The 27,101-nt window shown below is 38.1% G+C and overlaps 1 protein-coding gene across 2 annotated transcripts in view; it reads right to left on the minus strand.

Annotated features, from left to right (window-relative positions):
• The window catches only part of SPOCK2 (SPARC (osteonectin), cwcv and kazal like domains proteoglycan 2), a 1,197,555-nt gene that overhangs the window by 36,209 nt on the left and 1,134,245 nt on the right, over window positions 1–27,101 (minus strand). For both annotated transcript variants that reach the window (XM_044056622.1, XM_044056621.1), the window contains one exon: window positions 18,843–18,905. In XM_044056622.1, coding sequence (XP_043912557.1) covers window positions 18,843–18,905 — 63 coding nt within the window. The remainder of the gene's footprint in view (window positions 1–18,842; window positions 18,906–27,101) is intronic.

The raw sequence follows: 27,101 nt of genomic DNA on the forward strand, positions 1-27,101 counted from the left end.
ACATTTAATACTCCATTGCCTTTCTCTTTCCTAACTGATAGATTGTGCTGAACATCTATCCTACATCTTGGCTACCTTATATTTTACTTCCATAGCTACCTCTAACTGTTCTTGTGCCCCGTATCTTTTTACCATGTTCTCCAGTAATCTTTGTTTTTGAGTGGTTCTTAAAAAATCAGAGGGCCAAGTTTCCACAGAGAGGGATAAGAAACACTTCCTAACTCATAATCCCCTTGTATAGTGGTCTATGACCCAGAAGAGAATTGGTAAATATCTCACCTTTCTGGATCCCCTTGCCACTACTTTATCAATGAAAGAAAAATCTAGCTTGCCTGCTGTCCCTGGTACTGGTACCAAAAATATACACTAACATAAATGACCATGTAATTACCCCCCCCCTGACAATTATATCATCTGTAATGACCATATACAGAGGAAAGGTTGTGGCATTACTTTACTATTTCCCCAAAACTACTACATTTCCCCCTACAACAAACCAATACTGAAATTCAGTTCAGCAGAGCTTTCAATAACTTTCCTGAAAATAAAAAAATATAAACAAATATGTATTGCTGTCATCTACATCCCTCCTGGTGACAAGACAGCTACACTGGTACATATTCATAACAATTTCACAAGAAAAAATACTACTAGATGACATGAATATCAATTGGTTGGACATAACTGCTAACTCCCTTACATCTAGTATGAACTTATATGGTTTCACAGAACTAAATAATAGCCCCACACATTATAGCAAGACATCACATTCCTTATTAGACTGGTTCCTAGCACCAGACCCTACCAGATTCACCACCACAGGTACAATGCCAAACTTTCTCAGTGACCATCACCCAAGCTATACAACTAGACATTTCACAAATCCACTTAAACAGCTTGTTTATAAGACAATGCACAACATGTCCAAGTTTAACCCAGAAGTATTCATTACTACCCTGTCATCTATTAACTGGGACATCCTAAAAATCCACCTCTTGGATGATGCTGAAAATGAATTAAGTACAAGTTTCCTAAATATCCTAAAAGCCTTACACCTCCAAGGAGGAAGAGATTAAAAACTAATAATGCAGTTTGGCTCTACAAAAAGAGTAAAATGCTAATGCAGGATAGAGAAAAAGCATGGATAGAATGACAAAATATAAACCACCACAATATCTCAAAAACTTCAGGAAAGCTCTGCAACTGTGCTAAAAATCAAATAAATGAAGACAGACAGCTCTGCTGTAAACAACTTTCAGAACAATAGTAAATGCAACTCAAAGAAATTCTGGTCAGCCATTATTGAAATGTTACATCCCAGCTAAAAATTTGACCCTAACCCCTCTCCCAATAACTCTACACTTGAAAGTGCAATAGAATTAATCTCTTATTTCATAGCTAGTATAGCATCCCTAACCAAGGATTCTCCAGCATTTGATCCCAACCCCGCCCAACAGCCACATATTACCACATCCACTTTCCCCTTCAAACCTGTGTCCACATCCTATATAAAACTACTCTTAAACTCAAACCATGCTCTGCTTCAACTGATGACCTTCTAAGCAAGTACTTTAAAACAGCAGCTAACAGCATTGCCTGAGCTGTCTCAATCCTTATAAATAGGTCAGTCTAGGAATCCTATATTCCCTCTTTCTGGAAAAAAAAAACATTATTCCTCTACACAAAGGAAGAAATTCAACAGACATTGATACATTTAGATAAATAGCAATTTTGTCCCTCTAAAAATACTTGAAAAATGTATCACAAACAATTGCTAAACTTTCTTCTGCAAGAAGAACTGCTATCCTTTACACAATACAGCTTACATCCCTCCCACAGTACTAACAATGCACTTCTATCCTTTGCAGATACTGTCAATAGAGATACTGGCAAACTGATCTTCTCCTTATTTCTAGGACACAGTTTGAAACAGCAAAATTATATTTCAAATATCCTTACTAGATCTATTTTAGTACACCCTTCTATGGTTCAAAAGCTTCCTGTTCAAAAGGTATCGGCCAGTAAAATGGCACTACATTCTGTCTCTATATCTCTTAATTACCACTGGTGTACCACAAGCATATAGCCTTGGTTCCCTCCTCTTTAGCATTCTCACTAACACCCTTCACACATCCACACAACAGGCCTTCCTAACACAATACACAGATTACTTCACAGTTGTATGCACATCTGACAACCTGGCTTATCTCCAAAAAATTACCCACAAAGCTTTAACAGTCACTGAAACATGTTTTTGTAACTCACAGCTCATGCTCACCCCCCCCCCCCCAAAAAAAAAACGACTTATTTTTTCCCCAAGTCCCAGTCACAGGAAAAAAAACCCCAAAAAACAAAAAACAAAATGTAAAATCGCTTCTCTTAATACAACCACTGAAGTCACTTCTCATAGTAAATTATTAGGGATGATAGTGGATGATAATCTTAAATTTGACATACATGTACAAAAACTGCATAAAACTCGCCAAAAACTAGGGATACTTTACAGAGTCAAAAACCTTCTCAATTATGCATGTATAACTACACTTGCCACTACTGACCTCCTCCCCTCATTACTTTATGGCACTCCCATTCTTATTAACCTGCAGGCATCAAAGACATCAAAATTTGAACAATGCTATAATAAAGTAGGTACATTTGTAGCAAATGCACCACTATATAGCTCTAAAAACCCTAAATTGGTTAGCTCTAACCCATCAAATAACATATAGTCATCTTATTATAGGATCATAGGATCATATGAGGTTACTAGGCTATTGGTCCTAAGGCCTCTACAAGCCTAGTCATATTTTACCCTTGTTCCCTTATGGACCAAGATATATAGTTTATGTTTGTTTGCAAATCTAAGATCAGCACTGGCTGCCCCTGTCTAAGAGGGACATAGGTGAAACCCCTGGTGTAAATTTACAGTTTCCCATCCAAATGTCTAGGTTATGCTTAAACAGGGTCATTGAGGACCTCTGTTTTACATGACTTGGGAGTTCGTTCCAGAGGAGTGGCTGTTTCTCCGGCATGTCCTATTAATATCACAGGCTATGTTAAGATCCTTAGAATGAGTGAATCATGTTCCATTGGATTTGTGGATGTGCAGCAACTTCATCAAGGCAGGGTTTGACACTGCTCTGTAGGCCTGGCACAAGTCTCCTCTAAGCAGTCTACGATACTGAGTAAAGTGGTAGGGCCTTCAATCTGTCTGTGCAGGTCATGTGTTGTAGTCCCTGAATTTTCTTGGCGATAAACCTCTGAGGTCTCTCCAGATGCTGCAGATGTCTAGTAAGGTACATACAGAAGGGAGCATTGTACTCTATTATTGGTCTGATGAGAGCCGAGTACAGGGAAGTTATAACCTCCTTGGCTTTGGATGCTATACACTTGCTTATGTGGTGTGCAATGTAGGAAGCCTTCCTTACTACTGTGGACACCTGATGAGCAAAATTAAAGTTACTATCAACTTACATTCCTAAATCTCTCACCACTGGGTTTGAACTTAGGGGGTATTATTAATGTTGTAATTAGCAGCAGTATCTCCTTTGCTGAAGGGGATGATAATACATTTTTTTTGCATTTAGTTTAAGTCTGTGGCTTTGACACCAATCATTTGTCTGTGTAAGCTCATTTTGTAGTATGTTGACATCTTTAGGTGATTTGATGACTGTACCTAGTTTGTAGTCATCAGCAAACTTGGTAAGCCATAGGCCATCTATTTTCACCTGGACTTCTGAAAAATAGATACCAAACAGTAGGGGACCTAACACAAACCCTTGTGGAACACTACTGGTAACAGGTCTGCTAGTAGAGGTGGTATCCCCAATTCTGACTGTATGTGATCCAGTTTGCTACCCATCTGGTGATGTAAGGGTTAATTCCCAGCTGGGTGAGTTTTTAATGATGTCTGAGGGAAGGATTGTGTCAAAGGTCTTAGCTAGGTCAACATAGGCAGTGTGAACTGTTTTACCTTCATCCAGGGTCTTGGCAACATTCTTGAAGAAGTCCACCAGGTTTAGCAGGAAAGATCTTCCCTTAATGAAGCCAAACTGGGTTAGGTCAAGAGTTTGAAGGTCATCTATATCCTTGTTAATAAGGTCCATGATGATTTTTCTCCATGGCCTTGCAGATAAGGCTGGTTTGGCTTATGGGTCTATAGTTCCCGGGGCCGGTTGAGGGACCCCATTTGTACAAGGGGATTATGGTTGCTATTTTCCACTTAGCTGGGACAAAGCCAGTGCTTAGACTGAGACTGAAGAGCGTGCTCAGCGGTTCCACTAACTTCTGTTTTAGACCATTTAGTAAGTAGCCTGGGATGTTGTCCAGTCTCATAGAGGCTGTGTTTTTGGCCTTGGAGAGTGCAGCTATGATCTGCTGTCTGGAGATACTATTCAGAAGACTGGTGACAGGTAAGTTATGAGGTATGACTGGTGGGGATGGGGTGGAGGTGAAGTGTTTGCCAAACCTGTCCACTAGCCGGTTGGTGATGTTCTCAGGTTCAGCATAAGTGGAACCATCCACAGCTAGTTCAGCACAAAGCTGGGCCTTCCCTTTTAGATTTCAGACATAGATAAAGAATGTTTTGTAATTTTCCTTAGCTAGGGATGCTAATTTAATTTCATAATTAGCTTTAGAGGACTTTACAAGAAGTCTAATCTGCTTCTTTATGCTTTGGAGGGAGTTCTTCTTTTGCTGGGATCATTCTCTCTTGGTTTTTGACAGTAGTTTCTTTCTCTTATTTTATATCCTGTTTATGCTAGATGTCCACCAGGGTGGCTTGTTTCTTTGTGAGGATCTTGATTTGATCTGTTCTGGTACAGCTGAGTCTATACATTTATATAGGTGTTTATACAGGACATTTATGTACACCTCAGTATAGGGGTGATTGATGCCAGTGTTGGCAAGGGGTCTGAAACTATTGATGCCGTCACTCAGTAGGGTATAGTTTGCTCTGGAGAATTTTTTTACTTTTTTGCTCCTGTGAGTGGGTCAGGTATGATCATTACTTTGAATTAAACTGGTTTATAATTGGACTTTACCAGGGAGGGTCTCACACATGGGGTGGTGCAGCGATTCCCCATGTTGGTGAGCACTATGTCAAGGATGTTATAGCTCCTTGTGGAGGTGCTGGCTATCTGCTCCAGAGCATTTATGTTAAGCAAAGTCCAGGAACCTTTGGGTGAGTGAGTTTGTGCTCATATATGTTACCCAGTCGATGAAAGGATAGTTAAAGTCACCCATGACCACAGTATTTGTCTGTACTAAGAGTGACTCAAGTAGGTCCAGGTAGGCTGTGTGTTTTTTGTGGTTCATGGTGGAGGACCTGTAGCTAACAATGACGTGGAAGGGGGGGGGTCTTTCCTACAGTTAGTTGTACTTGGAGTAACTCTAGGGAGCTGTGCTGTGTGTTTTTTGTGGTTCATGGTGGAGGACCTGTAGCTAACAATGACGTGGAAGGGGGGGGGGGTCTTTCCTACAGTTAGTTGGACTTGGAGTAACTCTATGGAGCTGTGCTGTGTGGTTTTTGTGGTTCATGGTGGAGGACCTGTAGCTAACAATGACGTGGAAGGGGGGGGGTCTTTCCTACAGTTAGTTGGACTTGGAGTAACTCTAGGGAGCTGTACTGTTTAACCAGTCTACAGGTGTATTTGTCTTTAATGAAGATAGATACTCCTACTCCCTTATTTTTTTTTCACGTTCGTTTTGTGGTCTGAATGTGTGAAAGGTATTATTGCCCTGCATGGCTGAGGTATTCTATGAGGCCTTGAACCATGTCTCTGTGACTGTCCAGGCATCAGCATCTTCCAGGGTGAGAAGTGCATCAAGTGAATGCAATTTCTGATTTAGACTCCTGGCATTAAGCAGCATAACCATGAGTTTGTTTCTGGACGATATTTTTATGTCAGGAATTTTGCTCCTATCACATTGCCTAAAAAGGCACTATGGGGTAGCAAATGCCTTTGCCAACAACCTAATGCCTGCAGCCGACAGGTGAAGACCATTTCTGGCAAAGCAGCGTAGTCTGTGACCATATCATTCCAGGCTGTCAGATACTGGATCCCCCTGGCTGACACCAGAATCTAAGCCAATTCTGAAGATAATCATTTTTGTTTGTATTGTGGCATCATCCTGGGGTGAGGGAAGAATGCTGCTTAGGGTTAGGGACATACCTGCCTGAGAAGCATAATCTGAAAACTCCATCATGTCTTTCTTCATATAGTCCAGTAAGGTATGCCTCAAGTCATTCACTCCAACATGGACTATGACAGAGTCATAACAGTACATGTTGAGCGACTTTAATGCATGTGTGATTTGGTGGATTCTGGCCCCAGAAAGATAGCTGACCATGACCTTCTCCTTGTCCAGTCTAGTGAGGGGGGACATCTGTGTGTGTAAGGAGTCGCCTATAATCAAGACATTTGGTTTAGATACATTTTGCCTTAGGGGCTTATTGGGTGAGGCACTGATATGTGTGTCATTATGTGTAGAGGGTGCTGTTGGGACTGTAATGTGTGCAGAAGGTTTGTACTTGGGAGGTTTTTGCTCTTTTGGCATATTTGTAGTGAGTACCTCCGTGTATGTGGGTTTATGTGTTGTGTGTTTGGTATGTGTGAGAGATGGAGTGTGGCTGCTGACAACCTGCTTGGTATTTGGTTTGTTGTTATGTGTGAGAGAGAACACTGATTCCAGATTCATAGTATAGATGCATCTTTCACATATTGTATTTGTATGTTTTAGGAGTAGTAAGTTGTCTGTATACATGAGGCAGTTGGTACATTACCTCAGAACGTCCATGTCAATCAGGCTGGCTGGAGAAATAGTCTCCATAATGTCAGGTATATTCTGTAATAAGTGGTGGAGGGTGGTCTAGATGGAATAGATTCTGCTGTAGAATTAGTAAAATTAGCTAATCAATTGGAAGTTTAGGGGTAGAAACCTGCGCCAGTGAGTCAAAAAGCACAGCTGGGTTGCTGTTTAGGCAGCAGTGCATAACTGCATTGCACATTGAGAATGAGGGAAGCTTATGAGGATTCCTTAGCAGTTATCCAGGAAAAATTTTACTTTTTAAACATATGCATCTATTCACAGCAGTGCTAATCCCCATTGAGTGGTGCACGGCTATGCACAAATGCTGTGTTTAAATATCAGCTCAGTAAAACAAACAATCCAACCAATAGGAAAGCCCAAGACTGAGCCTTGTTCCAACAATGCCCAACTCAGGTGGGTCCTTGCCTACACTCTTCTGCCACAAGGGTGCAGGAGGGTCCTCTTGATGTAAGATGGCAGGCTTCAGTGCTCAGAAAATGCCAGTCCAGATTCAGCAAGTCTGAATCTAGCCTATGGTATAAATTGTTCAAGTTCTGTAAATATGCAGTACAGAAAATGCAGTCACAAACTATTAAAACAGTTTAAAGTAGGCAGCAAAACATTTGCAAACAGTTTAAAAGTGCCAAGAAGGTTAAAATGGGTTTAAATACCTATAAAATTGTCCAGCATTCATCTGCTTCTATGTTCTCAACTGGTCATTATGAATCAATGACCAAAAACTTTTCTCTGTCCAGAAACCTATCAAACCTGCTGGGTAGTGTTTCTGTACTCATACCATGTTGCTAAGGCTTGAAACTCCTTACCTGTATCCATCAGGTCAATACCCTCTGAACAGTTTTTTAAAACCATTTTGAAAGACTTCCTAGCCAAAATCTGGCTCTGTTCTCAATCAAACCCAGGATAAACTACATACTTCCTTGCTCTCCCTTCTTCACTAACTTTCTTACTTCAATCAGTTGCTCTCTCCTGACTTTCTACCTAAATATGCCATAACCCTGTTTTTTTCTCTCACTTCATATTGCATTTTTTTTGCTTGTATATACTAACTTACCTTCAATATGTCTATAAATTGGCTAAAATTTCTCTAAATATTATATCATTGTCAAAAAGCTGTATATATTCTAAACTAATGTTTTCACATTTTGTCTTATTTGGTACAAATATTTAATATGTAGATGCTTTTGTAATTTTTAAAGATTATAAAATTACTGTTCTTAAAATGCTTTTTTTAATACTTTGGAGCTTTTCTCCCTGTGCCTCCACTGAAAATGGGCACATACCCAGTTGGAATTTCCCGGTAATCAGATGTCAATAAATAAAAATAAATAAATAAATATTGTCACAGTATAGGTAGCACTCTAGGATGATAAGAATTCCCTCATGGCAGCCTGTTGATAGTAGAATCTAGCACCGTACTATTGTGTGGTTGTTTTGTTGTTTTCAATCTCCAGTTGGCACAGCGGATAGTGTTGTCACCTCATAGCAAAAGCTTCCCTGGTTTGATTCTCGGCTGAGGTGGCTTTTGTGCATAGTGTGCATGCTCTCTCTGTGTTCATGTGGGTTTCCTCCCACATTCCATAGACATGTAGTAGGTGGATTGGATACTCTAAATTGACCATAAGTGTAATTGTGTGGTGTGGAAGAACTATCACAGTAGAGCTAGCCACCTGGCAGTATAAACCTTGGCTCTAGATGATTGTCACAGTTTAATTGATACCTCAACCCCCATGTGCAAAAATCAGAAAAAGGGGTTGTGGATGGGCTCTTAACATAGTCTGTTAAATTTGAATCAGCGTCTTAATAAGTACTTAATAGAACGATATGTCCCACAGTTTGAATCTTGCAAACTACTCACCAAATCCATAGCAGGAGTTGGGTGAAGAGGATGGCTGCCTTGGATGCATACTGTTGGGGGGCATGTTTCCTATTGTAGAAGAGGTGCCAATCAGTCCCTGCAAGTCAGCGATGCAATCTTTGTAGTTACGCTGAGTGAGAACTCTCAATAAGTGCTTCACCACTCGCCAGTAAAAAAAAATTTATTGCAACAAAACTGAAAACTTATGACAATATACTGTTAAATCTGTTAAAACAAGTTAAGCGCTTTCACCCAAAGCATTTGGGCTTCATCAGAACAACTCGTAATTCAAAACGTCAAGCTTATATACTTTTTTTGGCGCCAACAAATTTTTAAAAAACATTTAAAGAAACAGTGTCCTTTGTACTATTATTTCAAGCCGTAATAAACAAAACGGCTTCATCATATTAATCCCCTGAATACTGTAATAAAACTTTATATGTATATGAACAATATATAAAATGTACAAATACATACAGAAGTATAAAAATGTACGAACATATAAATAAATAAACTAATTAGACTCTTAGTACTGTATATAATAAAATAACTCACCCGCTGACTATAAAATATATGAAAATGTGTGGTCCCACATAACATATCATACAATTAATGTGTGGACTATAAATCTGTATGCTCACTATCTGAATCAAAATGTATACATAAAAAATGTATATATAAAATACTAATATATATAAAAACTTATTCTACTGTGTAGTGAATATCAAATAAGATTATTATTAATGTACATGTCTGTCTAAACAATAATCTATATATATCTCAAACCATTTTCATAATTGTATACTTTATAATGACCTAGTATTGTCCTAAAATTACTACAATATTTCCAATATGGGTTTAACTGGGACATAATCATTAAGTCCAGGTGGGGTAGTTGCATCCAGATATATCTATACTTCTGTATGTATTTGTACATTTTATATATTGTTCATATACATATAACGTTTCTTTACAGTATTCAGGGGATTAATATGATGAAGCCATTTTGTTTATTACGGCTTGAAATAATAGTACAAAGGATACTGTTTCTTTAAATGTTTTTTAAAAAAATTGTTGGTGCCAAAAAAAGTATATAAGCTTGAAGTTTTGAATTACGAGTTGTTCTGATGAAGCCCAAATGCTTTGGGAGAAAGTGTTTAACTTGTTTTAACAGATTTAACAACATATTGTCATAAGTTTTCAGTTTTGTTGCAATAAATTTGTTTTTTTACTGGCGAGTGGTGAAGCACTTATTGGTGGTTCCGGAACTGTTTACTGTTTTTGTTTGTATCCGAATTGGATTTCTGCAAACAGCATATGTAATCATTGCATCATAGGTGCTTAAGTGATTTTAAAGACTGACTACAGTGTGTTTGTGTGAGATGAACTGTGACAAGGAGATAGTATTGCTCTTTGCTACAGTTTCTAGAAGGTTTTGTAACAAAGATAACAGACTGCTTTTTTGGGAGGGATTTTCAACTCCATTTGAGGGGGTTGCTAAATAGGGATTTCCTAGGGCACCAATATTCCCAACTACAGCTCTGCTACCTCTCTTTCACATTATTTCATGTCTGGTCTCTAATAGATACCACATAGGATTTCTGTCTAATAAAAATGTTTACTTAACTTTTGGCATAGATGCATAAAGGTCTATGTTCATGTATCGAAAAAAAAAAAACCTACAATGAACTTCTACTAATCGAACATTAAACAATGAAAGTTTAACATTCCGAAAACGTGGAACAACAAAAACTAATTCATCAAATGGCCATAGTTGATCAACATTGCGAACGTAACCAACCAAGGTGGGGTGCTACATCACCCCCTAACTATATATGCAAACTCCAAGATTGCACTACAGAGAGAACTAGGGAAAATTTTAAAGGTTTTCTTTGCTTACCTTATGCATTGCTGTACTTTCTGGTTGTTGGCCAAATATGGTCATTTGATGAATTATTTTTCATTGTTACACATTTTCAGAACATTAAACTTTCTTGTTTAACGTTCGATTAGTAGACATTTGCTGTATTTTTCTTTCGCTACGTAAACAAGGACCTGATGCATAATTAGTGTCTCCCCACCCATACATATCACAACATCTTCTGACTGTGAGGTCCCACAACCTCAGGAAAAAGACATGCCTTTTATGCAAGAATGTATAACCTTATAGTATAATTAACTGGGGAGTGAGCAGCAATACTTCCTACATGGGATGTGTGGGGAATGTTCCCTACACACATGATATGAGGGGTCCTGCTTCTTCAAACACGCTGTTCTTTTTCATATATCTCAGGTTTCTGATCATCAATTCGTCAACATTTTTATCACTGGCTACATGAATATAACACATTTTGAATCCAGGATTGGTCCTACATGCTTAGAAAAGATATGCAGAAAGTTAATTAAACTGTCTCTTATAAAGCAAAATAACCAAACCTGCAGTGTTTACAGAGTGGACTGCACCCTAAGTTCCTGTCACAAAATTAGATGATTTTGCCAGAATATGTGGTGGCTACAAGCTTACTCTATAAAGGGTATCATGCTCCAAATGATTTATTTGTTTTGCCACTTGGTGGTAAGCATATTCAAAGATGGATGTGAGACAGGCATACCATCAAACTGTGTTAGAATGTGTAATGTAAAACTGCCTTCTGGGCCCAGGTCATGCCTGAAAAGGGTCCTTGGTTCAGTGTGCTCATATAAAAATAAATACAATAAACTCATGTAAGGGTTTATCATACACAACACATATATCTTTGCAGTGTCCTCCACACTTGCTATATTACACAGAACAATAAAAGAGTACCAGCACTGGGGTGATATTTTGGTAACTGATAGGACAAAACAGGAACATCTGCATACTGTTAAACACTATGCCAATTTAGAGAATACTAACTTTCACTCAAATAAATAATTGTATATTTTTGGGAAATTAAGTAACATTCTTGGATCATATGGTAGATGAACTTGCATACAGGCATAGAAGAAATACAAACAATTCAGCAAGTACTAAAACTAAAGAGTGTACCAGAACTGAAAGCCTTTTTGGGACAGCTAAATTACTACAAGTTATTGACTCAGTTACCTGTATTATATTGTAAAGATTGTAACTGGCAATTGGGTCTAGATCAAGACATAACTTTTATAATTTTCAAATAAATTCTTCTGTGATGATGTGAGATAGTGCCAGCTATGCCAGAAGTAGGGCAATGGATGTGTAACATATGCCAGCTTAGCTAGCTGGAGGTTTATAAAGAATTATATGACATTTGTATATCAAACTGATTTATACAGCTGCTTGTGCTGAAAAATGCATTTGTAAAGCTGCTTGTGTTAAAATGTACCAACAGTGGGCCCTGCTGGACAGAAAATAAATACACCTGTATGTCAGACTGTTTTGTAGCTATTGAAATGAATATATTGTAACAGAGGATACTGGAAGAGAAGAGGTTAAGCTCAGTCCAGCTAGCTTTGAAAAATAGTCTGAAATTAAATTACCTGGTTTAGGCCATAAATATTTTATCTTACAGTTCTGATTGCAGCCAGACACAAAATGTCTGTGAAACCCAGGGCTAGGAATCTTACTGTATTGTCCTTAGGGGTAACCTAATTGCTACCCTAGAAGGGTGGAAGTTTTGAAATGATTTTATAGTTTCCAGATACTATAACACATCTTAACAAAGCTCTATGTGTGTGTGTGTGTGTGTGTGTGTGTGTGTGTGTGTGTGTGTGTGTGTGTGTGTGTGTGTATTATGACAGATATGTGCTAGATTTTGGTTGAATTTCTAGTAAAGGGGGTAGTGTGGGAACCAGACGTCAGATGACCAGATGTATGTGATGACCAGATGTATGTGATGTCATTCTGTAATCCAGCACTGAAATAATGTTTTAATATTAGATGAGAGTGAAGTCTCAGGGCAATCTGCTTTTGAAACCTGGCAAAGAAGGATCACTCACCCACTTCATCTTGCCTTGCTTTAGTAAGTAACCAGGGAATAGTAATTCTTTGGATCAGTCAGGAAAATATAGTGAGATTAGTTAAGTACTGTTTGCATCTGTGTGAATCTATCCATCTGTGTTATTTTTAATATTTCCTGTGATTGTTTATTATTTCCTGTGATTATTTCTTACTACTCTCTAAATTCTCTTTCTCTCAAATAAACAATTGTGATTATTTATTGTTATTTTTTGTGATTATTTCTTACTACTCTCCCTCCAGACAACTCAGAAGCTCTAACCAAAACTTACTCCAGATCTATAAACCCAAAACCAAAACTGGATGTAAACTGTATAGCTATCACCCATCTATGACCTGGAATAAACTACCCCAAGAGGTACGGTCCCTAACCGACACAAAATTATTCAAATCAGCATTAAAGGAACACCTCAAAAATCAGTGGTACTGCCACTGTACTCAACCACCATAGAAATATTTTCATTTTATCCCCTTTACCCCTCTTCTAGCTATCATACTATTCTACTTTACTTACCCACTCTCCTGTAGTTCCACAAATTGTCTACTATCAACCACCTGTATCTTTTCAAATCTTATTTTCCTACACTAAATTCCTATCCTTATCTAGCTCCATCCTCCTAGCCCTTCTTCCCTCTGCTTCTTACTTCCAACCCCCTCTCTTTCCATATAGCTTTCCAAACCTCCTCCATCTTACCTGCACCCATTTGCAAATCTTACACTTTACTATATGTTATAAGCCTTCATTTAAACTGCTACTTAATCAGATTGTATTGCTAAGACTGTAAATAGTTGTTTTTATCTCTGCTGTGATTGTAATATAATTAAGTTTAATAGTTTATTTATTTTTATTGCTTACTTTATTTGTTATACTATGCTATATTATCTTTATACTTGAATGCTATATTTTGTACTTTTGTGGAGCTTTTCTCCTTGGGTCTCTGCTGAAAAAGGGCATGTGCCCAGCCAGACTAACCCGGTCAATAAATGTAAAATAAATAAATAAATAAATAAATTGAAACTCTGGTGTTTACTGTAAATAGATATTTAGTATTTTCATGTTCTTTTGTTATTTATTATTAAATATATTTAAACTTTTCATTGTGGCTGATCTTTTAGAGAACATTTTAACCTTTGAGGGTACTTATATTTATTTGGTGCCACTGTGCCACTTTTGAAAGCATTGCTGCATTGGTCAAACACTACCATTTGTATTAGGATTAATTTTAGTAAGTATAATTTGATCCCATGGTAAAAGCCTTAGAGTAGTTGGCTTTGGAGTGTTCTGGTGGCAGTATCTACCTTGTAGTTTGGGGAGAGAGGTATAGCTGGTAAATCTGTGCCAACCTTTCTCAGGTGTGTGTGTGTGTGTGTGTGTGTGTGTGTGTGTGTGTGTGTTTGAAAATCAAATTTCAAAGTGCTTGTGAGTGTCAGCTACTTAGAGCAGGGACACAGAGCACTGGTTTCACAAAGAAGGTGGTGGAGGATTTGGCTTGGAACACTTGGCTGAGGACTCAACTCTACAGCTATGTCAGTGGGGAGTCTTATTTGAGGCCCAGTGAGAGAGAGAGAGAGATAGAGAGAGGGGGAACCCAGCCCCAATGCAGATTGTGTTCCCTGTGTGCTCTTAAGGGAAATTGTGCTTGGTGCAGAGAGCTGCATCTGGAAATATTGCATGTATCTTTTTCCAAGTGAACATCCCTCACCAGTGTCCATGGTGAGGATTGAAAGTCCTTGATCACTGCCAAGAGCAGGAACGTTACAGCTTCTTTCTTTAATTATTTGTATTTGGTGATGGCAACAAACCATTAATACTGTTGTGTGATGCATCACTGTATAAATGCCAGATGGGTCACATAAACCTATTGGTTTCTGTATCTAATGCCATGCCACTGATAGAAAAAAGTACTTATGAATGGACAAATAAGGTCTTCCTGAGATATTTGGAGTAAGAATATTTTGTAACTATGATTGTAGCTGCAGAATTACCATTCATGGATATCACAAGCCACTAACTTCTGTGGTTAATAAGATTAAGATGAACGTTGTACATTAAATTTTCCTTCCAAGAATTCTGAGATGGTCCACAATGATGAGACATTATAGGAATGAAATAATTTGCATGGTGGGCAGAGATTACAATTATATGGACAATTTTCAAAAAACAAGGTGGTTACTTGTGTGCGAAGTGGGTGCTACGCTTAGCATCGATTCTGCATTCAGGTTAAATCCAAGTTCACCAAACAGATAATAGGGCTCCAAGTTCGCCAAACATACGATAGGACTCCAAAGTATATAATTCAACCAATTTGTATTTATTTTCACGGAGACAAACAGAAATAAAAACAACCTAATAGTGAAAGCGCTCATCTGTTTTTTGTTTTTATTTCTGTATGCAGAATCGATGCTAAGCGTAGCACCCACTTCGCACACAAGTAACCACCTTGTTTTTTGAATTAACTGTTACTTGTGGTAACAGTGTGCTTATCCGACGGGAAGTTACTTTTTTATATATGGACAATTTACTTATATTACTACAGTAACCATTTGAAATGTCAGGACCTGCATTAGTGAGTCCCAAAATACAGAGACTGAATGGCTGAAAAAGCAGACTTGTATATAGCAAGTCTGAGAAGGCCATTTCTTGGAATATTCCCTTTTCTCCTAAATATGACAATCTAGGAGTTGGTATATATAAGTTCGGTTGGGGTGAGGTGACTGACCTCAGCAAAAAAAAAAAAAAAAAAAAAAAAAAAAAAAAAAAAACAAGTTTAAAGGAGAAGAGCGATGTTCAAGATTCACTCTTTTCCTGCAGTTTTAGTCTTTTTTTATTTTTCATTTTTTTTTCGGTCTGTCAGCACTTGGCATTATGAGTGCTGACATTTCAGTAAGGAGCCATATCACCACACCCTCAGAGCTCCACTGCTGTGACAAAAAGAAGAAGTGTTGTTGCTGTGTAATCTATATAGTGTTCCTGTTTCAACTGTACTGATTGATCTGTGAACATGAAAAGATTATGTCATGTCTAGATTTTAAAATGCATGTATCATTAAAGCTCATTATGTCAACAGACCTTTCTGCTGAATTTCTGAAATATTAACAAGATTACTTAGTAACCATAGCTGAAGACAGTGGCAAGCATCTCTCCATGAAGGAGGTGCAACACCTTTATGATCGCTGTAAGGTTGCATAATCTCAGGAGAATTTTGTAACATTTGATGGAATGGTCCATTGACAAAGTGGGCTTTAAAAAAAGTGTACAGTTACTTTTTTGGGAATATATTGTGATATGGTTTCCAGGATGAAGAGGACAGGCATTCATAGCCTTTGTTTTCAGAAAGAAAATGTGTGTGTGTGTGTGTGTGTGTGTGTGTGTGTGTGTGTGTGTGTATATATATATATATATATATATATATATATATATATATATATATATATATATATATATATATATATATATATATATATATATCAATCAGTGAACTTGATCATTGCATCTTACGGAGATAGAATCATAATCCCACTGCAAGTCAGATAAATAGTGTTTAATTACATGAGTATCATTCTGTTATCACTTGCCTTAAAAGGTTTGTCAAGAAGTTATATATAATGTCCAAAAATGGATTCTGACCTTGGGAAAGGTAGTGGCATGTTACGTTGGGATCCGTACTGATCCCCGAATGAAATTTTCACCGAATCACTAACGGGTGGGCATACTTACGCGAAAGTGCTTTTCACCAAAGAAGCACTTTCGCATAAATATGCCTGTTGTGGAGGTTGTACTACAGTGCGGATATGTGAAAATTCCCTTTTCCCCACTGTAGTGTGATCTCGGAGTGAGAATATTAAAGTAGGGTGTGTGTGGGGGGCATTAATTTAATGTTTTTTTTTTTAACACACTTTAGCGAAAGCGCTTTTTCTGTGAAAACGCTTTCACTAAAGTGTGTTCGGTGATAGTGGATTCGGACTGTTGAACTTTCATTCAACAGTCCTAGATCCGTTACATTACACATTAAAAATGCAGGAAGCATTTATCGGCTGCACTGCTATATCTTTTGGTATATCCAGAGAAACTATGGGAAATACATTGATTATGATGGACTGTTTCTTGAAAAAAAAAAGTTTTTGGACATCAGGGAAGCTTATCTAAATTGGATAAATCCTTAAAATATGATGCTGACCTTGGGTGGAACTAGAGAATATTTACAAATAGGTTTCAGTGCTCATGGCATCTCAAAAATAATCACATCAGAGAGTGTGGCATTGTTTATAAGGGAGGAATTTGCGTGATGCCTTCTCCCTGCCATCCTCCATTGAATGGATGATTGGTATGACTACACGCACTTAAAGAATGGATGACTAAAGTAAATGATAGATATCCGAAATAAGAATAGCTAGGTCTTTATTTAGTTATCATATTCTGTCACATTCTTCTTCTGGGCATTTAAATACCAGGATGTTTATGGGCAGAAGACTACAATCCACTCTGGATTTGATTCATTTATTACTCACAAATAGTTTATCCAAAATAATCCAAGCAAAAGGAGTACCATAATACCCAGTGAGATAATGTAAATGTGAAAATTCTAACCCAGAGTTAAAACGGATAACAGAAAGTGTACAGGATGTGAATGATTCTGTATCCTGTGCTCCTGAACTGCTTACAGGATGAATTGTGTGAAATTTTGGAAAAGAAACTGGGGCAGTTTTCTTTTGAGGAAGACTAACTAGTGAATTCCGCACTCAACACACATGGTATTTAAAAAATGGGCACATCACCCCAGCTGTTGCTCTCCCAGCACTTAAAGTGTATAATATTTTCAGCTACACTATTAGAAATATTGTTTTTAGATTTGCAACCATCTCTGTAAGCAAGCTGTACACATGCTGTTAGAAGCATTAATTTAGATTGTTACAGACATAATATGGCCTGATAAAGCCCTAATGTTTCTACTAGTGCTCAGAAAAATGTGTACTCTGTAAAGTACAAAGAGTAAGCCTGGCTACACACTTGGCATACCTCTCAATTGTTGTTCTTGATTTTGCTGAATGTAAAAATATAAAATGTTTGACTCTCTGATAAATAACAGCAGATTACAGTCAGCCATTAAATCCAGACAGAGTTTCATACTTATTACTCATAAAATGCATGTTAATGTAAATCCTGCTGTTGTATTAACTTTTTAAGTGAGTTAGAGTAATATTTAAAAATTGTCCCTGACTTTAGGCCTTTGTGCTCCCTGTTATTTTTGGCTTTGTCTAGAATTCTTTAGCAAAGATGCTGACAGGTATAAGAATTTCATTTGTGAGTGTAAATGGTACCTCTGTACCACAAGAGAATGTTCATAGTCATGAGAATATGCCCCGTACACCACAATCAAAATAGTGGTGGAAACATAGGCCAAGCCAAGTGTACCAAATCTACCTGAGGTTGCCCTAGTAACAGAATACCTGCATGTCGTAAACACTAGGATGCCTGCATTTCTCTAGGAAGGATCCAGCTGTTATAAATGTGTAATGCGGCTCTAGTCTTGGGGAGGTAGGAAACTAAAGCTGTTTAATGCAACAACAGAATGTGGCCCCTTTAAGTCAGTCCCCCCCCCCCCCCCCCCGACTGTTCTGATAACAGGAAATGTATATAATGATAGCCGGTATCAGCTGGTATGAGCTTGCCTTTTGAAGAATGCAGATGCTGAGCTGTCTCTCCCGGTACAAGCTGTGTACATGCTGCAGGCTGAAACAAAGAATCCTCACTTTCATTTATGTTTCTGTATCTGCAGTTTCTATGACTTGTACCATTTTGTGCATCCAACAATGTTAAACTCACTGTACTAGTATATTGGCATGCTTTATTTGGAAAATTCTAGGTAGTGTACTATAAAAATGTCATAGAATTAACTAAGCTATGCTTTATTGTACTTTGTTTATCTCATCTGTTGATACTGATAAAATATCTGGGAGTTGGTCAGCTATTCTTTCATCACTAGTATGCCAGTGAAAGATGAAGATGAGTCCAAGAAAAAGTCAGAAGGTGAGGTGAATAGGTAATTATTGGTTGTAGAGAACACACCACATTAAAATATAGACTGTTTTTGAGAAAAAAAATTATTGCATATTTAAGTAGAACAGATTTTATTTGCAGGCACTGGTTGTTAGGGAGTAAGTTATTTTTTTTTCACTCACCAGCTTTTTTCTTTCCTGCTTCTTGGATCTGAATTCTTTCCAGCTCTGCAAGGCAAGGTGGCTCTGCAAATAAAACACAAAAACACAGGCAGAAATGAAAATGCTTCAATATACCACTCCACTCAGTTTGTTCTTATTGAAGTCTTCAGAATTGTTCCTTCTGGTGTTCCACTGATTTTGTATCCTTTGATCTTGCAGTATGATTTTTCCCCTTACCTGCTTTGCTTTATTTTTTTGCAATACATATTTCTGAAACATTCCCCCATAATATTTTCTTCTTTGTTTGGTTGCATTGAATACCTTTAGCAGGCAGTTTCATGCATCCAGATCAACTCAGACTACAGATTGACAGGGTGAGAAGACAGCACATCATTTGGAGGCATGCATTTAAAGAATAAGAAATACATGTTTTCTCTCTTTTTTTGTGTGCAGTTTTGCATCATGGTGCTAATCGTGTCTTGTGTACACTGAACATCTCTTAAACTTAAAACTTTAAACTTAAAATTGACTTAAACATCAGCGTAGAGAGTTGCCAACGAGTTCAATGAATGTGTATCTAGGTTTGATTTTTGGAACTTGATTTGTGTTCTGCATGTCTGAGCATGTTATTTAACCACTGACTGTTTGCTCACAAGAGATATAAATGATGATGGTACCCCTTAGAAACTGACTAATAAGTAAACACAGTGATATAACTTTGCATTCCTACCCATTGAGGTATTGTGAATTATCTGCTTCCTGCTTTTTCCTCAATGACAGCAGTGATATAGAGTCAAATGCCATCTGCCCCTCTTGATTTGATTCTACCCCTTCCCTTGGTTAATACCAATAATTATGCTTAGATTATGTTCACTTCCAGGTATAGGAAGTGACACCTGGAAGGTTAACCCAGGGCTACTGAGTCACTCATCATTATCAGCTCTTTGTTCCTTCAACCCACAGATTTATATTTAGAGGGTCAAACTTTCCAGCACCTAAATTCTATCATACTTATTATGTGTGTGAAAAACAGTAGAGCTCAATTTAATGTAATTCTGACAAAGAGTTTCATACTAAATGAAAGCACATTCAGTACATTTTGTATCAGAGTTCATTGCCTCTGGCGAATATCTGGCAGCAGAAAAATGTTTAATAAATGCACTCGGGCATCTCAGAGGTATTGCCAGTGCACTCTGCTTAAGAATAGAACATTTATTCCACATTGTGCTTCTCTTCTGTTCTGTTGTGCAGCCTTTATTTAGCAGCATGTCACTAGTGATTGCACTCACACAGCCTCCCAGTGACCTGAAGGAGTAGGTTACAGAATAGCCTGATACAAGGCCATATTTGTACTATTACCAAAGACACTCTCATATTCAAGTCTACTGGGTTTACAAATATAGCAACCCACCATATTCAGTTTCCTTTCCACATCAGCATAATCTCTAAGTATGACAGTATGTTACATCTTTAGATGGACATACATCACCCTTGGCTCTTCCATTTCATTATTGTAGTCTTTATGGAACACCTTATACACACACACACACACACACACACACACACACACACACACACACACACACACACACACACACACACACACACACACACTACGTGTCTCTGCAATTTTTAAGCAAAGTTTGTCTTGCTGGGAATCTACTAAAATGGGCCTCAGTGCCTCATTTAGATATCCTGGAAATTGAATATACATAAATAAATAAGCAACCATTGCACCTTCTTCAGTCTTAACAGGTCAGTTACATTTCTACAGTTACCATCCTGTATAACTAGAGTACGTTCATCTATCCCTCATGGGAGCATCCAAAAACTAAATCTAACTTTTTAAATGCTGGCACCCAAAGGCAGCTCCCATAGCTACTGCAACTCTTACTAATAGATTTGTTCGCCCTCGTTCTGGAACACTTAAGCAGTGCCTAATGGCCTCCTCAAACTTTCTCTTCCACATTTCTTTCAGGGTGACATATGAATCAGCATTACCCAAATACCAGCCAATATTCTCATTAATTCCGATACAAATCTTTCATGGTCGGATATGAAAAGCATCAGGATCATCCATGTATGAACTAATATCCTCCTTACACCATCCTCACAGACTAATCGTAGCTGTGTATAAAAAATATGATCATTTATGTAGCACCTAATAGAGTTACACGCCCTGCTAGACCTCTCATGTTCACAAATAAAACATATTAGGGTCTACCATGCACCAGCTATCAAACTACCCACTCCAGATTACTGTTTCTCATAAATAAAAGGTATTATGATAAATCATTCTTTAGACTGTGGTGGTGGTGCTGCGGTAGCGTTGTTGCCTCACAGTAAGACGTTGTCCGGTTCGATTCTCAGCTAGAGCGTCTTCTGTGTGGAGACATGCATGAATGGGCGTATCTTCGTTGAAGGTTGTGTGTCAGGGCCGGCAACTCGGCATGTAAAAATCTACTGCCAATCATTAACGGACCGGAGTTCCGCTGTGGCGACCCCTAACCGGGAAAAGCCGAAAGACACAACAACAACAACATGATAAATCATTCTTTACTTATTTAAATAATATTGTTGATCATGTTAACCATGCTAGGCAAAGCCCATTTTCTGAGGTTTCTAAAATAAATAATACAAGACAAATGTAGAACACAGTTGTAAATTACCAAAAAAAATTAATATGGTGATTATGCAGGTGATATACATAGTCATTCACTGCAATACTTAGCATGTAGTCACAAACTCAGTTCAGTTTCATGTATGAAAAGACTGTTAATGAAGTTTATAAACATTCCCATATCTAACATTTAAACTTAAAAGAGAGAGAGAGTCATGCTCATATTCCAGTAACCAGAGAGTGCCGTTAAGAATTAAGCAGAGAATGAGATCCCCCACATCTCTTTACTGAGGTGCTCTGTTGATAATGACAGACAAAGGTATATGACAAGTGTATTACTAAACAGTAGGCGTGAGCACAAGTACCAGTGTTTATAGCTTCTGACTAGCATAACGCATGGATAACTGTCATAGTTCACGAAGGAAAGGGCGGAAGGATAAATAATACCTATAAATAGCAGAGACAATGGTGTAACAGGAAATATGAGCTGTCAAAATAATGTCCTGTTCACACTCCCACCCTCCACAATAAAGTATTGGAGTTTTCCAATGATAGGAATGTCCAAAACAAAATGTCTGAAATCTAGATTTTAATAATCTACTACTGAAGGGATATCTTAGTTACATTGGAAACATACCAAAATGTAATTCAGTTACCACTGACTAGCTAAATGTCTGCCTTCAAAATGACAAACTGAAAAGCAGAATCGGGAATAGTTTACATTTACATGTCAGATAAATTCCATCATGTATGTATATCTTGATATCATCCTCCTGGCACATCGTGTATGTAGTAAAACTCAGTCTGAAAATTAATCATTGTGCTCTGGGTTTATGCCAAAATCTCGGGTTTAATCCACTTTATCACCACCCACACCCTCCATACAGTTAATTTTTTGGCTATCCAGATTAGTAAAAATCTGAGACAGGATTACTTGCCAATGGCTTGTACTGAAAACCCACCTGGGTCAACTTGCTACTCCATTACAGCAGCAATGCATCCGTGGAGAACAAAAATGAATGGAATTAAACAAGTACTGAGGACAGCAAGAGTGACTAAGGAAAAAAAAAACATTCACAAAAAACAGCACAGAACTACAAAAAGACTTTCTGGCCCAAGGATACTGTAACCTTTTCATCAAACAAATCATAGACCCCATCATTATTCATAAAGAAAACAATGACCCTACTTTGGAACATTCCTTAGACCAGACTGACAGATATGTCTGTAACCTCACCAGATACAGAGATAATGACAGGTGGAGGACTAGCATCACCCTCACCTATTCATTGGACTTTAATGACATCAGGAGAGCAATCGAGAACAATTGGTGCATTATTAGAGAGAGCTAGAGTCTGAATAAGATTCTTCCCCCAAAGCCTGCCTTTACCATCCATAAAAACAAATGCATAAGAGTGCCAGTAGGGATCTTGCAACTTAAGAAAGGCACTTATCAATGCAGCCCACCTTTCTGCAACTATTGCAGATTCATGAGCAACCAGGGCGGTTTCTTTTGTCCCAAAAAACACAGGAAATTTTGGAGCACAGGCTACAGTAACTGCAACTATTACAGAGCAAGCTTTGTATGTTTTTTAATATAGGAAAGACTATCAATAACTTAAAAGAACAGGATAGCTCATCACTGCACCGACATACGTTAATGCACCCATACAAAATTCTTGGCCAAGCACACTTAGGAAAGCACTGGACACAACACCTTCACTTTTTATGTAATTTATAGGCTCCACTATGAAGAACTGGATAGCAATAAAAATGACAGACTAGAGAAGAAGGAATTAGAATGGCAGATTTGACTGAGAGCAGGAAAACCACAAGGCCTGAATACCTCATTTTCTATTTACTACATACTGAACCTTAGGAAGTTGGACCACCAGAATTTTTACTGAGCTTGAGAGAATGATCAGTATATAATTTTTTTTATTATCATATTTCTCAGTAACCTGGATTAGTTTTTTGTAAAAAAAAGAAAAAGAAGAAAGAAAAAAAATTAAAAGATATAACCCCAACAGCCTAGAAAGAGGCATCTCTTATTTGGCTAAATAACTACCCAGCAAACTCCATGTGCTCACAAGACACTAAATCATCCCTGGATCTTTAGCAATATCTAACCCATTTTAGATGAATACATCTAACGTTGGAACAATGAACTATAGGAATCAGCTCATGAATGTAGACCCAACCCCTGCAGGCAGATCTGAGGAAGGTACAGAAAAGCGCAGTAGAATTGGCTCCAGAAAGTTGAAACTCTCTTTCTGTCTTTGTATTTATTGATAGGTCAACATACCCAACAATTTTTATTCCTTTTTGTTTTATCAGTTTATAGTAGTTTAAACTAGGAATGTAATTTGCTGGAAGGTGGCATCCATATCTAGGCAATACTTTGATTGTTTTTATAATAAAAATAAATAACAGTGTAGAAGATGATAGATTAAGGCATGAAGTTTTTTTTTTTTAAATTACTTGATTTGGCTTTTCAACCACAGTTTGCTGCACTTTTATGTTTAAGATTTTTGGGGCAGATTTGTTATCTTTCATTAGATGCAATTGAAGTGTAGCTAATAAGTCTTTGGGAACAGTTAAAACTTGTTTGGTAAGGCAGCATTCTGGGCCATGGCCCCAGTGGTGAGCCATCAACCATCGATGGCACTACCCCTGAGGGCGGCCATATCTCAAAAAACACCCCCCTCTGAACAAATGAGGTAAGTGCATGTCTTTACAAGGTTTAACACATTATCCAAACAGTGCTTATCTGCCTGTAAAGTGCTATTTATGAATAAAGAGATGTCTTTAGACAAGAAGCAGTTCTGACAGTCCTACTTTCATTTTTAACACTGCAAGTTTTTTTCTTATATTTATTTATTTTACATTTGTTTACCGGGATGGTCCGACTGTGACGGTGCCCATTTTCATCACAGGCCTGGGGAGAAAAGCTCCAGCCTAAGCTTACATACAAAATCATCACATCAAGTAATAGAAATTATAGAAAAAAAATTAACACATTTACAGGATAAGAATGTAAAAAATATATACATAGTATCAAATAGAACAAGACTTTAAACACTTGAATATAGACAAATATATGGTTGAACTTATATATGTGAAGGAACATAACATTAGTTAGGAAATTAAGTAGGGAGAATCACTTAGGCAAAGTAGTGCATAGTTAGCAATACTTCTGTGCTGTTGCAGCTAGGAATATACCTACTTATAGAGAAGTAGTGTTGTTAGAAGGGCTATGTTAACAGAGTTAGTACATACAGCCAAATTGTGTAAGTAATGCTAAGTCAATAATTAACCTGTAGTGTTACATGTGCAAAGCTAAGATTCATATAAGTGTCTTTTGAGAGATATTTTGAAATGATTAAGATTGCTTATGGATCTAATACTATGTGGAAGGGTATTCCAATTTTTAGCAAAAAGTTAGAGTAAAGAGAGTTGCCTGCTGTATTGGATACTTTGGTTACTTGGAGTAAATCTTTGTTAGATGATCGAAGACTACGAATCTTAGAGCAGGGTTGTAGAAGATTTTTTAGGGAAGGTACGTTGTCAGGAGTGTACATTACTTTGTGAGCCATTATTAATTGGTTATAGTTCATAACATGAGGTAGTTCCAACCAAGAAAGATTTTTTAGGCATTGACAGTGATAGGTTGAATGTGTGGAATCTGTTGCAAGTTTGGCAATCTTATTGTAACATGATTCTAATTTACTTTGTTCTGACTTTTTGAGGTTGGTAAGTATGGGAGATGCATATAAGAGTGAGGTGGGTTCTAGCTATGGCTATTCTTGCAGTGTCTGTTAAGAATTTTTTGATTCTATACCTTGTTCCCATTTTCTTGTGAACCTTTTTGATTGTGTTAGAAATGTGTATGTCAAATTTTAGTCTGTTGTCAATTATTACACCTAATAGTTTTGTTTGGGAATCTGGGAAAATCCTAGTATTATTACTAGCAGTGATATAAAAGTTAGCTGGGAGGTTAGTAGGTTTAGATGGAGGGGATGCACAAGCCAGTGCATTTCTTTGTGCCAGTCCCAAGCCCGGATAAATGGGGAGGGTTGCATTAGGAAGGGCATCTGGCATAAAACCTCTGCCAAACGACTTATGGGGAGAACATTTCATATTTCCATACTGGATCAGTCGAGGCCCGGGTTAACAACGACTGCCACCAGTACTGTTAGCCAACAGGGTGCTGGCGGAAATTGGGCTACTGTTGGCCGAAGGAGAAGAGGAGGGGGAAGGCATGCCTAAAGGCAGGAAGAGAGGAGGAAGGTTAGGAGTGTAGTAGTGAGTGTAGGAACTTTGAATGGTGGCAGTATGACAGGTATAGGGAGAGAGCTAGCTGATATGATGGAGAGAAGGAAGGTTGATATATTGTGCATATAAGAGACCAGATGGAAGGGAAGTAAGGCCAGGTGTATAGGAGGTGGGTTCAAATTGTTCTATCATGGTGTAGATGGCAGGAGAAATTGGGGTAGGGGTTATCCTAAAGGAACAGTATGCCAAGAGTGTTTTGGAGGTGAAGAGAGTGTTTGATAGAGTGATGTTTATAAAGCTTGAAATTGATGGTGTAATGATGAATGTTGTTAGTGCATATGCTCCATAAGTTGGGTGTGCGATGAATGAGAAAGAAAACTTTTCGAGTGAGTTGAATGAAGTGGTGGTGAGTGTACCCAAGGGTGAGAGACTAGTGATTGGAGCGGACTTCAATGGGCATGTTGGTGAAGTGAACAGAGGGGATGAGGAAGTGATGGGTAGGTATGGTGTTAAGGAGAGGAATGCAGAAGGTCAGATGATTGTGGATTTTGTGAAAAGGATGGACATGGCTGTGGTGAATACATATTTTACGAAGAGGGAGGAGCATAGGGTGACATACAAGAGTGGAGGAAGATGCACACAGGTGGATTATATCCTATGTAGGAGGGCCAGTCTGAAGGAAATTGGAGACTATAAAGTGGTGACAGGGGAAAGTGTAGTTAAGCAGCATAGAATGGTGGTCTGTAGGATGACGTTGGTGATCAAGAAGAGGAGGAGGAGTGTGAAAGCAGTACCAAGGATTAAATGGTGGAAGTTAAAAAAGGGAGATTGTGAGGTGAAATTCAAGGAAGAGTTAAGACAGGCACTGGGAGGCAGTGAAGAGCTACCGAATAGCTGGGTAACTACAGCAGAGCTAGTAAGGGAGACTGCTAGAAAGGTGCTTGATGTGACATCTGGACAGAGGAAGGAGGACAAGGAGACCTGGTGGTGGAATGAGGAAGTACAGGAGAGTATACAGAGGAAGAGGCTGGTGAAGAAGAAGTGGGATTGTCAAAGAGATGAAGAAAGTAGACATGAATATAAGGAGATGAGGCGCATGGCAAAGAGAGAGGTGGCGAAGGCTAAAGATAAGGCATATGGAGAGTTGTATGAGAGATTGGACACTAAAGAGGGAGAAAAGGAACTGTACCAATTGGCTAGACAGAGGGACAGAGCTGGGAAAGATGTGCAGTAGGTAGGGGTGATAAAAGATAGTGAGGGAAACGTACTCACAAGTGAGGAGAGTGTGTTGAGTAGATGGAAAGAGTACTTTGAAGGGCTGATGATTGAAGAGAATGAGAAAGAGAGAAGGTTGGATGATGTGGGGATAGTGAATCAGGAAGTGA

This window comes from Protopterus annectens, chromosome 14.part0, assembly GCF_019279795.1.
Source record: "Protopterus annectens isolate FY-2018-M chromosome 14.part0, PAN1.0, whole genome shotgun sequence".
NCBI classification, from domain to species: domain Eukaryota; kingdom Metazoa; phylum Chordata; order Ceratodontiformes; family Protopteridae; genus Protopterus; species Protopterus annectens.